Source organism: Pan troglodytes, chromosome 10 (genome assembly GCF_028858775.2).
Source record: "Pan troglodytes isolate AG18354 chromosome 10, NHGRI_mPanTro3-v2.0_pri, whole genome shotgun sequence".
Taxonomy (NCBI): Eukaryota; Metazoa; Chordata; class Mammalia; order Primates; family Hominidae; genus Pan; species Pan troglodytes.
Genome location: NC_072408.2, coordinates 111691976 through 111704509, shown reverse-complemented (window position 1 = coordinate 111704509; position 12534 = coordinate 111691976). Strand labels below are relative to the sequence as shown.

The following is a 12534-nucleotide window of genomic DNA, read 5'->3' as shown; positions in this document are numbered from 1 at the left end:
TTTAGATGCCCTTCATTTCTTTCTCTTATCTGATTGCTTTAGCTAGGACTTCTAGTATTATGTTAAAAAAACAGTGGTGAAAGTCTCTTTCCTCTTTTAAATATCATTATTGTATTAGAGATGTCTAAGATCTTTTTCAGCTTGAAATTGTAGAAATCTATGCAGGAGTAATAATCAAAACATTTAACAACCAGTAGAGTTGTTAAATATATATATAAATAATATATAAAAATAATATAAATAATATATAAAATTTGAAAATATATTCCATTTATTTTTAAATACCCTGAACTCTTACAAAGTAATATGAGTTGTAGTATAAATTATTCGTCAAATTATCCTAATAATTTCCGTCTCAGCTTTTCATTTTTCCTCCCATTGTTAGTCTTCACTTTTCCTTTATCATCCTCTCTCCCTGCAACTGTCAGTCAAGATGGGAGTCAGACATGGCTAGGGATTCACTGATTCTAGTTGCCATAGCCCAAAGCCTGTGTCTTTATGTGCCTTACTCCACCAAGAATGTGTGAAGAACAGGGAACCCCAACCAGGCCCCTCAGGACACACCTGGTACCAGCCAGTGAGGCAGCAATTAGTTGAAGCCCAGTCACAAGTAGACAAAAGTGAGAAGAAAAGAAGATGGAGCGGTGGGGGTAATGGTTGGGGGAGAGGGTTTTTTCTTCCTGAGGCTTCTTCTGCCAACACTTGTGAAAGAGTAGATGATGAGTGTGGGGAGGGGAGTAGGATGGGCTGGCACAAGCCTCCTCTGCCTGGAGACTGGCCATGGAGGGTAGAAAGAGAGAAGGGTAGAAAGCACAGATGAGGCCCACACTCCCACTTGCTCAGGGGTGTGCTCTTCTCACTGTTAAATGGAGCCCCAGGCAGATCGCCTGTCACAGATTTCTTCACGATTGTACAGAATGGCCTTCTGGACCAAATACATACATAAGTAGTCAGATAAAGCAAAGTCTCCAGTCCCACATGAGGAACTGTTGCCTCACCAGGAGGGACGTGTCCTGTACCAAACATCTCTTCAGGCCTATGGCCCCTGTTAACCTTCACATCTACTACTTGAACCCAGACTTTGCTTTCTCTTGGGTACAATTAGTCATTTTTCAGTTAGTCATTATTTTGCATATTTCCAGAATAGGACTTCCTCATCTCAGCTGTGTGCTTTTATTTTCTCAGAAATTGACAGATTTATATATACATATATACCCACCATGATGTCTGCAGTAGGCTCTCTAGCTCTGTGTTCCAATGTCAAGCCAGACAGGACTTGGAATCATAGTGTTAGAATTTATATTATAAATTAATTTTACTGCTTTAAAGTGTAATTACATTATTTACTAACCAGAATGAAAATCCTGAAATATTTTAACTGCTACACTCATCATGGTGCTTATTGGTTTGAATCTCAGCTCTGTATCTGTGGATGACATCCACAGAAGCTGTAATATTAATACAAGATCATGGGGCTGGAGTCCAGGATATATGGTCTCTTTAGTCCTGGCTCTTCTGTTGATTTACTATGACTACTTCAGGAATTTTTTACTTGGAGCCCTCGATTCCAGCACATGGATTGGCTTCAGAGAGTCCATGAACATCAAGAAATTCTACTCAAAATATTGAGTGCCTCTGTGTTTGCCTAGAGAAAGAGAACTCTATTCTGTAGAGTTTTTACCAGATTGTCAAAGGAGTCCATGACACAAACTCAGCTAAGAGTGAGTGCAATAGATGATTCTTGTAGGGTTTCTTTTAGTTCTGACATCCTATTAATCTGAGGCTGAGTTAGCGGTGAGTGTTATTTCTTAGTGGCAGGTTTTTTTTATTGTTGCTTTGTGTCAGCACTGTGGAAAGCAGTTTATATATTTATATAATTAATTTAAATCATAAAGTTTGAGGTTATTGTGGTCTTACTGATTAGGAACTGAAATTTTCATAGCACTAATCACAATTGTGCTTATTTGTGAGGTTATTTTCAAATGTTTGTCTCTCCCACTGACCGAGAGCTCTGTGAGGGCAGGGAATAATCTACGTTGACCACTGCTGTAGCCCAACACAAAACATAGCACATTATACATAGTAGAATCTAAATAAATACTCCTTGAATGAATGAGTTTAAATAATTTGCTACAAGATTAAGTGCTAGAACCGGAGTCAAACTCCTATCTTTCTACTATAAAATCCAATCTCTTGCCAGCACTACCTCTAGAGTCAGACTTCAGATGTGTGGATTGGGTACTTCTCAGTCTGAAGGTGGCATTTTCTTAGGTGATCTATTAATTATACCATCAGCATCACTTGGGGTGCTTGTTAAAAACAGATTCCTGGACTCCATTCCATACTTGTTGTCACCAGATCATCAGAGCAGTTTGAGAACCCACCATCTTAGGGAATATTAAAACCAAAATATAGTAACTACTCTAAAAGGTAATGTAGCTCAATTATTACATGCAATACTTTTTTTTACTTTTTGTAGTAATATTTACATAATCAAAATGTTTAAATGTGTTTTTAAAGTGAATAATTCAGTTGGATTTATGAAAAAAATTTTAGGTTCAGGCAACAGTTGTGGGTTTTCTAGCAGCTGTGGCAGCAATTATATTGGGCTGGATTCCAGAAGGAAAATATTACCTTGATCATTCCATACTTCTGTGCTCTAGCAGTGTGGCAACTGCCTTCATTGCATCTCTTCTGCAGGGTAAGTGAATTTATAAATGTCTACTCTATAGCCTTTTACATTTAAATGGTTTATTTCTTAAGATGACTATTTTTATTTAAATGATACCTGTTATGAAAACAACAGAAAAAAACATATCTACAAACTTAAAAAATGCCTTATTTATTCCAGATATATTTACATTTCATTATTTATAAAACTTAGTGTAGAACAGGCTTTTCTGAGGTTGTCTCCTGGCCTTGGATACTCCGTTATAGTTCCTCAAAAAGATCAGGAAAATCGCCTAGACATTCATTTGTTTCTGTAAGTTAAATAAATTGGGAAACTCCTTTCTGGACATCATGCAGGGGATTTACTAGCTTGTCACTTGAGTAACAAGTGTTCCAGGAATTCTGCGTTTCAAAAGTCATCCTCTGTTGAAATTTTTTTGTTTCAGATTTCAAGAAAAATTTCTTCCCTGTTTCTGTGGCAATACAAATATAACCTTATACTTAAGACAGCATATTGTTGGCTATAGAATTTTAAAGAGCCAGAAGGTTTTAAAAATTAACTACTTTAGAACTTTTATTTGGGTTATTTTTCTTTATATTTATTCGTATGAACTTTACACTAGAGAATTAGCTTATTGTGGAATCACAATCATAAAGACTTTGTTCTTTTTATTTTATAATTGCCATTTTCTTGCCCTTATATCACCAGCAAAGTTTAAAGTGGATTATTGTCATGTTAGGTGATCATACAATGCAGCTAACTTTTTTGGCTAGGTTCTGGGAATTTAGGGAATCTTATTAAAATTATGACTCGACTTCCAAAATATTTTCAAGCATTTTGTTTTAGTAGTTTAATTGTATCGGGGTAGTTTCTTGTCTTCACAAAGAATTACTATAGTTGAATGGAGTTAACATTGACCAAAGCAGAGTGAAGTTAAGCTATTGGAAAATTAAATTGTTGGTACAAAAAAAATTATGCCATCAGCATGCTATTTTTTTAGGCTCATTTGCTTCTTTTTTCTTTCTGATTTTATTTCATTTAGAAAGTGTTATTTAAAATTTTTTAGTCTAACAAGTATTTGAAAGCTTTTCAAAACTACCCAAAATTCAGAATTTTAAAAAGTATTTGTTTAAAGCTTCTTACTTTGAATAATGTGTGTTCTAATTTTATGATAACTTGACCTTTATAAGCACTTTAGTATATGTAAAGTAGAAACTCGTAGCCATATTTGTAGGTGAGAAAACTTAGGTAAGGTGACTTGTCCAATCTCATCAACGTGTTACCAGCTGAATCAGAACTAAAACACGTTTCCTAAGTCTTAGCTCTTTCCACTGGACTATGATACATACAAAATATTTGTTTTCAGTTGAAAAGATATAGATGGTACTATGTATAGGAGAACTTCCCATATACATCTTCAAATGTGCTGATTTTGGGAAAAGATTCTAAGCAATTACATCTTGTTTGATTATTGCATAATGTATTTTTTTTTAAAGTTTTCTGCTATAGCTTTTTTTCTTTTTCAATGATATTATGGGAAAGGTAAGTCTAGTAATTTAAAAAGCCTCCAGGATACTAAAATGTAAGGCACTGTTTGATGCAAGACAAAAATTCTGCTTATTAAAATTTTGGCTTTAATAGGTAGAGTAAAAAACACTGGGCTAGAGTCACAAGCTATGTGACTTTAGGCGAGAATTTAAGCCCTACTCTACAGGACCTCAGTTTTATTATCTATAAGGTGAGTATGCTGGAACAAAAACATTTAGAGTCATTTTAACTCTAAAAGTGCTGTGAGATTTTGTTACTGTTTTTCTCCATAGCCATATTTAGGCTTTCATATTGATTTGTGGTTAGCACATTTAAAGTTTTCTCTTTACTACATCCTCTTAATGAGTATCTTGGTGTGACAAAATCTACACAATTTAGAGTGGATATAAATGTTAATAGTTTTATCCCATTTGTATAATTTAAGAAAATTAGGATGTAAAAGTACAAGTACACAGTTAAATTTTCATCTTCTATTCTCTCGTAGGTTTATAGACAGAAACTTCAGGTTTAAAGAATATCTTTTACAAAGACTGTTTCTTGTATTCTGGCCTTCAGTGTTTTAAAATTTAATTATGTCCTGCTGCTTAATACTTCAACGTCTTTAAATAATAAAATGAAATAAGCATTTCTAGCTGCCATATGTGAACAAATCTGGTTTTGTTGGCCTTCTTCCCAGTTGTTGTACATATACATATGACTCACCTTTTTTTTGATGTTTTCATACTTTATTTGAGGGTTAAAATTAAAACCTTTGGATTCAATACACACAAATACATTATATCTAAGATATACATGTCACTAAATCTGAAATTTTAGCTTTAACATAATTTTAGTAGCTTTCAGGCCTCTAAATACAACGCTGAACTTCTTAAATTTTCTATGATCCCCACTTGGAGTTTGTTGAAAGGCATTTTGCCAAAGCGTTAGAGTAAATGTTTTGTTTGCTTTAGTCAGCTTATCTAAGCAGTCTAACTGGAATTGATATGCTGTTTTTCTATCCTACACATTTTGGTATTTGGGGGATTGATTTTCTTTAAATCATAGCCTAAAAAGTAATGAACATTCTTTCTTCTAGGAATAATAATGGTTGGGGTTATCGTTGGTTCAAAGAAGACTGGTATAAATCCTGATAATGTTGCTACACCCATTGCTGCTAGTTTTGGCGACCTTATAACTCTTGCCATATTGGCTTGGATAAGTCAGGGCTTATACTCCTGTCTTGGTAAGTTGATTTAAAACTAAATATTGTGTGTTGTCTCAAGTCTCTTTAAATAAATATTGTTGCAGCAATGCCATGAATCCATGGTAGCCTTCATTTGCATTAGAACTGCTGTTGAGGCTGATTAGGATAACTATCATTTGTTTTATACCTACTATGTGTTATGGTTCCCACTTTCTTTTTTCTCGTAGAGTTTAAAACTCTGTAAAATAAGGATTATCATCTCTAATTTTAGATGAGAAAAGCAAGGATCACAGAAGTTATGTATGTTACCCAAGTTTATACAACTACTAGTAAAAAAGTTGAACACAGGCTTATCATATTTTGTGATTTCTGTCCTTTCCTCTAAGTGTACAGCAGCTAGGAGTCAACCTGCAGTGTTCTCTGTATAGAACCATCTCAGAATATAAGCTTATAAGTGGTACTTAAAATTTACCAATGGAATGTTTTTCCCCATCAGAAACCCACACCAATAAGTAGCTTCATGGCAGTTAACAAAAGGGAAAAAAAAATCACCACAAAAATTAGACTGAATGCTGTATAAAGTTGGAGCCATATATGTAATTCCTGATAAATAGTGATAGAGTATTTATGGAATCTAATGAGTAGTTTTAATGCAAATTTGTGTTCTGGAAATGGTAAATAAATATGATTTGTGAGCATTGATGACATGCTAAAAGTTCATTGTGGTTTTATTATTTTTAGATGCCAAATTAAGGAAAACAGAAACTTACAGTAATACAAGAAAAAAACATGAGTATATAAGCCAAGCCAGAGGCAAACATTTATTCACAAATCCTCACATATGTTCATGGATTCTATACAGATTTATGGTGTACTTTAAAATAAATCTAAAGCATGTTTCGTTTGAAGAAGTAAGGGTCTCAGATATATGTTCTTGAAATAAAGAAAGGGCTTTAACCAACCAAAGGCAATAATTTTCTGTGACTTTTGGAGACATCAAGGAAGCTTCACTTAGCATATAAAATTGCCTGAAGTTATTTAGTGAGTGGCATAAAAACAATATTTAATAAGACTTGGTGTGTATGTTCAAGGAATATTTCTCTCATTTAGAAGATAAGGTTGCATACACTTTAAGTGAGGTATAAGACAAGAAATGATCAATGGCCTAAATGTAAGCTCTTGTTCCCAAAGGTCTTGGCTTTTTTATGTTGTTGTGCAATTTGCAAAGAATGATACATGTTTAAATATATTAAGGACAACACTTAATTCCCTTCCCTCCCACTCAAAAAAAAAGCACGGGAAGTGAGTTATGTTATTAAAGGGATAATCTTAAATTTGCTCTAATTTGTATTGTTTGGATGATAAATTGATAATACTTTAATTTAGAAATAGATGCTGAAGTCAGGGATTAAAATATTAGCTTATGGCTAGCATTAGAAAATGTGGCTTAATATTCTTCTCCTACTCTACTAAACTCACCCACACACTCTCAGCCAGACAGTTGGACAACTTGTAGTCCTGACCCCATAGAATAAGCTGTTAACTGTATTGGTGAAGAGAGACTGTCACTAATAGGCTGTATCTCAAAAGAGAAAGCCAGTAACAGCATGAGTTAGGCATGAGTTAGTGCCCCTTTCCCTAGTATTACTAATTAGATAAGTCTCTCCCAATTGGAGGAGGAGGAAAGAGAGAAGAAAAGAGGAGTAGAAGAGGATAAAGGGTTATGTCTCAATATCATTAAAAGGACAGAAATTCTATGGGTTTGCCCGGGAACATAGACGGTGGGGGTAGGGATGGAGGGCTGGTAGTGGTTCTGGGACAGGTTACCCTATATACATAAAAAATACAGGTATACAGTTCCAAGATGGCCGAATATGAATAGCTCCAGTCTACAGCTCTCAGTGAGTGACGCAGAAGATGGGTGATTTCTGCATTTCCAACTGAGGTACTGGGTTCGTCTCATTGGGACTGGTTGGACTGTGGGTGCAGCCCACAGTGTGTGAGCCGAAGCAGGGTGGGGCACTGCCTCACCAGGGAAGCGCAAGGGGTCAGGGAATTACCTTTCCTAGCCAAGGGAAGCTGTGACAGATGGTACCTGGAAAATTGGGACACTCCCGCCCTAATACTGCACTTTTCCAAGAGTCTTAGCAAACAGCACACCAGGAGATTATATCCTGCACATGGCTTGGCGGGTCCCACACCCATGGAGCCTTGCTCACTGCTAGCACAGCAGTCTGAGATGGAACTGCGAGGTGGCAGCGAGGCTGGGGGAGGGGTGTCCGCCATTGCTGAGGCTTGACTAGGTAAACAAAGCGGCTGGGAAGCTCAAACTGGGTGGAGCCCACCACAGCTCAATGAGGCCTGCCTGCTTCTGTAGACTCCACCTCTGGAAGCAGGACATAGCTGAATAAAAGGCAGCAGAAACTTCTGCGGACTTAAACGTCCCTGTCTGACAGCTTTGAAGAGAGTAGTGGTTCTCCCAGCACAGAGTTTGAGATCTGAGAATGGACAGACTGCCTCCTCAAGTGGGTCCCTGACCCCCAAGTAGCCTAACTGGGAGACATCTCCCAGTAGGGGCCAACTGACACCTCATACAGCCGGGTGTCCCTCTGAGATGAAACTTCCAGAGGAAGGATCAGGCAGCAACATTTGCTGTTGTGCGATATTTGCTGCTCTGCAGCCTCCACTGGTGATACCCAGGAAAACAGGGTCTGGAGTGGACCTCCAGCAAACTCCAACAGACCAGCAGCTGAGGGTCCTGACTGTTAGAAGGAAAACTAACAAACAGAAATGAATAGCATCAACAGCAACAAAAAGGACATCCACATCAAAACCCCATCTGTAGGTCACCATCATCAAACACCAAAGGTAGATAAAACCACAAAGCTGGGGAGAAACCAGAGCAGAAAAGCTGAAAATTCTAAAAACCAGAGCGCCTCTTCTCCTCCAAAGGATCACAGCTCCTCAGCAATGGAACAAAGCTGGATGGAGAATGACTTTGATGAGTTGACTGAAGTAGGCTTCAGAAGATTGGTAATAACAGACTTCTCCAAAGTACAGGAGGATGTTCAAACCCATTGCAAGGAAGCTAAAAACCTTGAAAAAAGACTAGATGAATGGCTAACTAGAATAAACAGTGTAGAGAAGACCTTAAATGACCCAAAGGAGCTGAAAACCATGGCATGAGAACTACATGATGCATGCACAAGCTTCAGTAGCCGATTTGATCAAGTGGAAGAAAGGGTATCAGTGATTGAAGATCAAATGAAGATTGAATGAAATGAAGCAAGAAGAGAAGTTTAGAGAAAAAAGAGTAAAAAGAAATGAACAAAGCCTCCAAGAAATATGGGACTATGTGAAAAGACCAAATCTACATTTGATTGGTATACCTGAAAGTGATGAGGAGAATGGAACCAAGTTGGAAAACCTCTTCAGGATATTATCCAGGAGAACTTCCCCAACCTAGCAAGGCAGGCCGACATTCAAATTCAGGAAATACAGAGAACATCACAAAGATACTCCTTGAGAAGAGCAACCCCAAGACACATAATTGTCAGATTCACCAAGGTTGAAATGAAGGAAAAAATGTTAAGGGCAGCCAGAGAGAAAGGTTGGGTTACCCACAAAGGGAAGCCCATCAGACTAACAGTGGATATCTCAGCAGAAACTCTACAAGCCAGAAGAGAGTGGGGGCCAATATTCAACATTCTTAAAGAAAAGAATTTTCAACCCAGAATTTCATATCCAGCCAAACTAAGCTTCATAAGTGAAGGAGAAATAAAATACTTTACAGACAAGCAAATGCTGAGAGATTTTATCACCACCAGGCCTGCCCTAAAAGAGCTCCTGAAGGGAGCACTGAACATGGAAAGGAAAACCCAGTACCAGCCACTGCAAAAACATGCCAAATTGTAAATACCATCGATGCTATGAAGAAACTGCATCAATTAATGGGCAAAAAACCCAGCGAACATCGTGATGACAGGATCAAATTCACACATAACAATATTAATGTTAAATGTAAATGGGCTAAATGCCCCAATTAAAAGACACAGACTGGCAAATTGGATAAAGAGTCAAGACCCATCAGTGTGCTGTATTCAGGAGACCCATCTCATGTGCAGAGACACGCATAGGCTCAAAATAAAGGGATGGAGGAAGATCTATCAAGCAAATGGAAAACAAAAAAAAAAGTAGGGGTTGCAATCCTAGTCTCTGATAAAACAGACTTTAAACCAACAAAAATCAAAAGAGACAAAGAAAGCCATTACATAACGGTAAAGGGATCAATTCAACAAGAAGAGCTTACTGTCCTAAATATATATGCACCCAATACAGGAGCACCCAGATTCATAAAGCAAGTCCTGAGAGACCTACAAAGAGACTTAGACTCCCACACAATAATAGTGGGAGATTTTAACACCCTACTGTCAACATTAGACAGATCAACGAGACAGAAAGTTAGCAAGGATATCCAGGACTTGAACTCAGCTCTGCACCAAGTGGACCTAATAGACATCTACAGACCTCTCCACCCCAAATCAACAGAATATACATTCTTCTCAGCACCACATTGCACTTATTCCAAAATTGACCACATAGTTGGAAGTAAAGCACTCCTCAGCAAATGTAAAAGAACAGAAATCATAACAAACTATCTCTCAGACCACAGTGCAATCATTAGAACTCAGGATTAAGAAACTCACTCAAAACCGCACAACTACATGGAAACTGAACAACCTGTTCCTGAATGACTACTGGGTAAATAACGAAATGAGGGCAGAAATAAAGATGTTCTTTGAAACCAGTGAGACCAAAGACATAACATACCAGAATCTCTGGGACACATTTAAAGCAGTGGGTAGAGGGAAATTTATAGTACTAAATGCCCACAGGAGAAAGCAGGAAAGATCTAAAATTGACATCCTAACATCACAATTAAAAGAACTAGAGAAGCAAGAGCAAACACATGCAAAAGCTAGCAGAAGGCAAGATATAACTAAGATCAGAGCAGAACTGAAGGAGATAGAGACACAAAAAAACCCTTCAAAAAATCAATGAATCCAGGAGCTGGTTTTTTGAAAAGATCAACAAAATTGATAGACCGCTAGCAAGACTAATAAAGAAGAAAAGACAGATGAATCAAATAGATGCAATAAAAAATTATAAAGGGGATATCACCACCAATCCCACAGAAATACAAACTACCATCAGAGAATACTATAAACACCTCTATGCAAATAAACTAGAAAATCTAGAAGAAATGGATAAATTCCTGGACACATACACCCTCCCAAGACTAAACCAGGAAGAAGTTGAATCCCTGAATAGACCAATAACAGGCTCTGAAATTGAGGCAATAATCAATAGCTTACCAACCAAAAAAAGTCCAGGACCAGATGGTCCTCATACCAAAGCCTGGCAGAGACACAACAAAAAAAGAGAGTTTTAGACCAATATCCCTGATAAACTTCGACACAAAAATCCTCAATAAAATAGTGGCAAAACGAATCCAGCAGCATGTCAAAAAGCTTGTCCACCATAATCAAGTTGGCTTCATCCTTGGGATGCAAGGCTGGTTCAACATATGCAAATCAATAAACTTAATGCATCATATTAACAGAACCAATGACAAAAACCACATGATTATCTCAATAGATGCAGAAAAGGCCTTTGACAAAATTCAACAGCCCTTCATGCTAAAAACTCTCAATAAACTAGGTATTGATGGGACATATCTCAAAATAGTAAGAGCTATTTATGACAAAGCCACAGCCAATATCATACTGAATGGGCAAAAACTGGAAGCATTCCCTTTGAAAAGTGTCACAAGACAGGGATGCCCTCTCTCACCACTCCTATTCAACATAGTGTTGGAAGTTCTGGCCAGGGCAATCAGGCAGGAGAAAGAAATAAAGGGTATTCAGTTAGGAAAAGAGGAAGTCAAATTGTCCCTGTTTGCAGATGACATGATTGTGCATTTAGAAAACCCCATTATATCAGCTCCAAATCTCCTTAAGCTGATAAGCAACTTCAGCAAAGTCTCAGGATACAAAATCAATGTGCAAAAATCACAAGCATCCCTATACACCAATAACAGACAAACAGAGAGCCAAGTCATGAGTGAACTCCCATTCAATCTCTTTGCATCAAAGAGAATAAAATACCTAGGAATCAATCTCAATTGCTTCAAAGAGAATAAAATACCTAGGAATCCAACTTATAAGGAATGTGAAGGACCTCTTCAAGGAGAACTACAAACCACTGCTCAACGAAATAAAAGAGGACACAAAGAAATGGAAGAACATTCCATGCTCATGGATAGGAAGAATCAATATCATGAAAATTGATGGGGATGCCATTCCCATCAAGCTACCGATGACTTTCTTCACAGAATTGGAAAAAACTACCTTAAAGTTCATATGGAACCGAAAAAGAGCCCACATTGCCAAGATAATCCTAAGCCAAAAGAACAAAGCTGGAGGCATCACGCTACCTGACTTCAAACTATACTACAAGGCTAAAGTAACCAAAACAGCATAGTACTTGTACCAAAACAGAGATATAAACCAATGGAACAGAATAGAGCCCTCGGAAATAATACCACACATCTACAAGCATCTGATCTTTAACAAACCTGACAAAAACAAGAAAGGGGAAAAGGATTCCCTATTCAATAAATGATGCTGGGGAAACTGGCTAGCCATATGTAGAAAGCTTAAACTGGATCCCTTCCTTACACCTTATAAAAAATTAATTCGAGATGGATTAAAGACTCAAACCATAAAAACCCTAGAAGAAAACCTAGGCAATACCATTCAGGACATAGGCGTGGGCAAGGACTTCATGACTAAAACACCAAAAGCAATGGCAACAAAAGCCAAAATAGACAAATGGGATCTAATTAAACTAAAGAGCTTCTGCACAGCAAAAGAAACTACCATCAGAGTGATCAGGTAACCTACAGAATGGGAGAAAATTTTTGCAATCTACCCATCTGACAAAGGGCTAATATCCAGAATCTACAAAAAACTTAAATTTACAAGAAAAAAATCAAACAACCCCATCAACAAGTGGGCGAAGGATATGAACAGACACTTTTCAAAAGAAGACATTTATGCAGCCAACAGAC

At 37.3% G+C, this 12534-nt stretch overlaps 1 protein-coding gene across 8 annotated transcripts in view; it reads left to right on the top strand.

Annotated features, from left to right (window-relative positions):
- SLC41A2 (solute carrier family 41 member 2) overlaps positions 1–12534 on the top strand; it is a 156877-nt gene that overhangs the window by 67094 nt on the left and 77249 nt on the right. For all 8 annotated transcript variants that reach the window (XM_009426136.5, XM_063786024.1, XM_009426133.5 and 5 more), the window contains exons 5-6: positions 2557–2701; positions 5295–5441. In XM_009426136.5, the coding sequence (XP_009424411.1) occupies positions 2557–2701; positions 5295–5441 (292 nt within the window). The remainder of the gene's footprint in view (positions 1–2556; positions 2702–5294; positions 5442–12534) is intronic.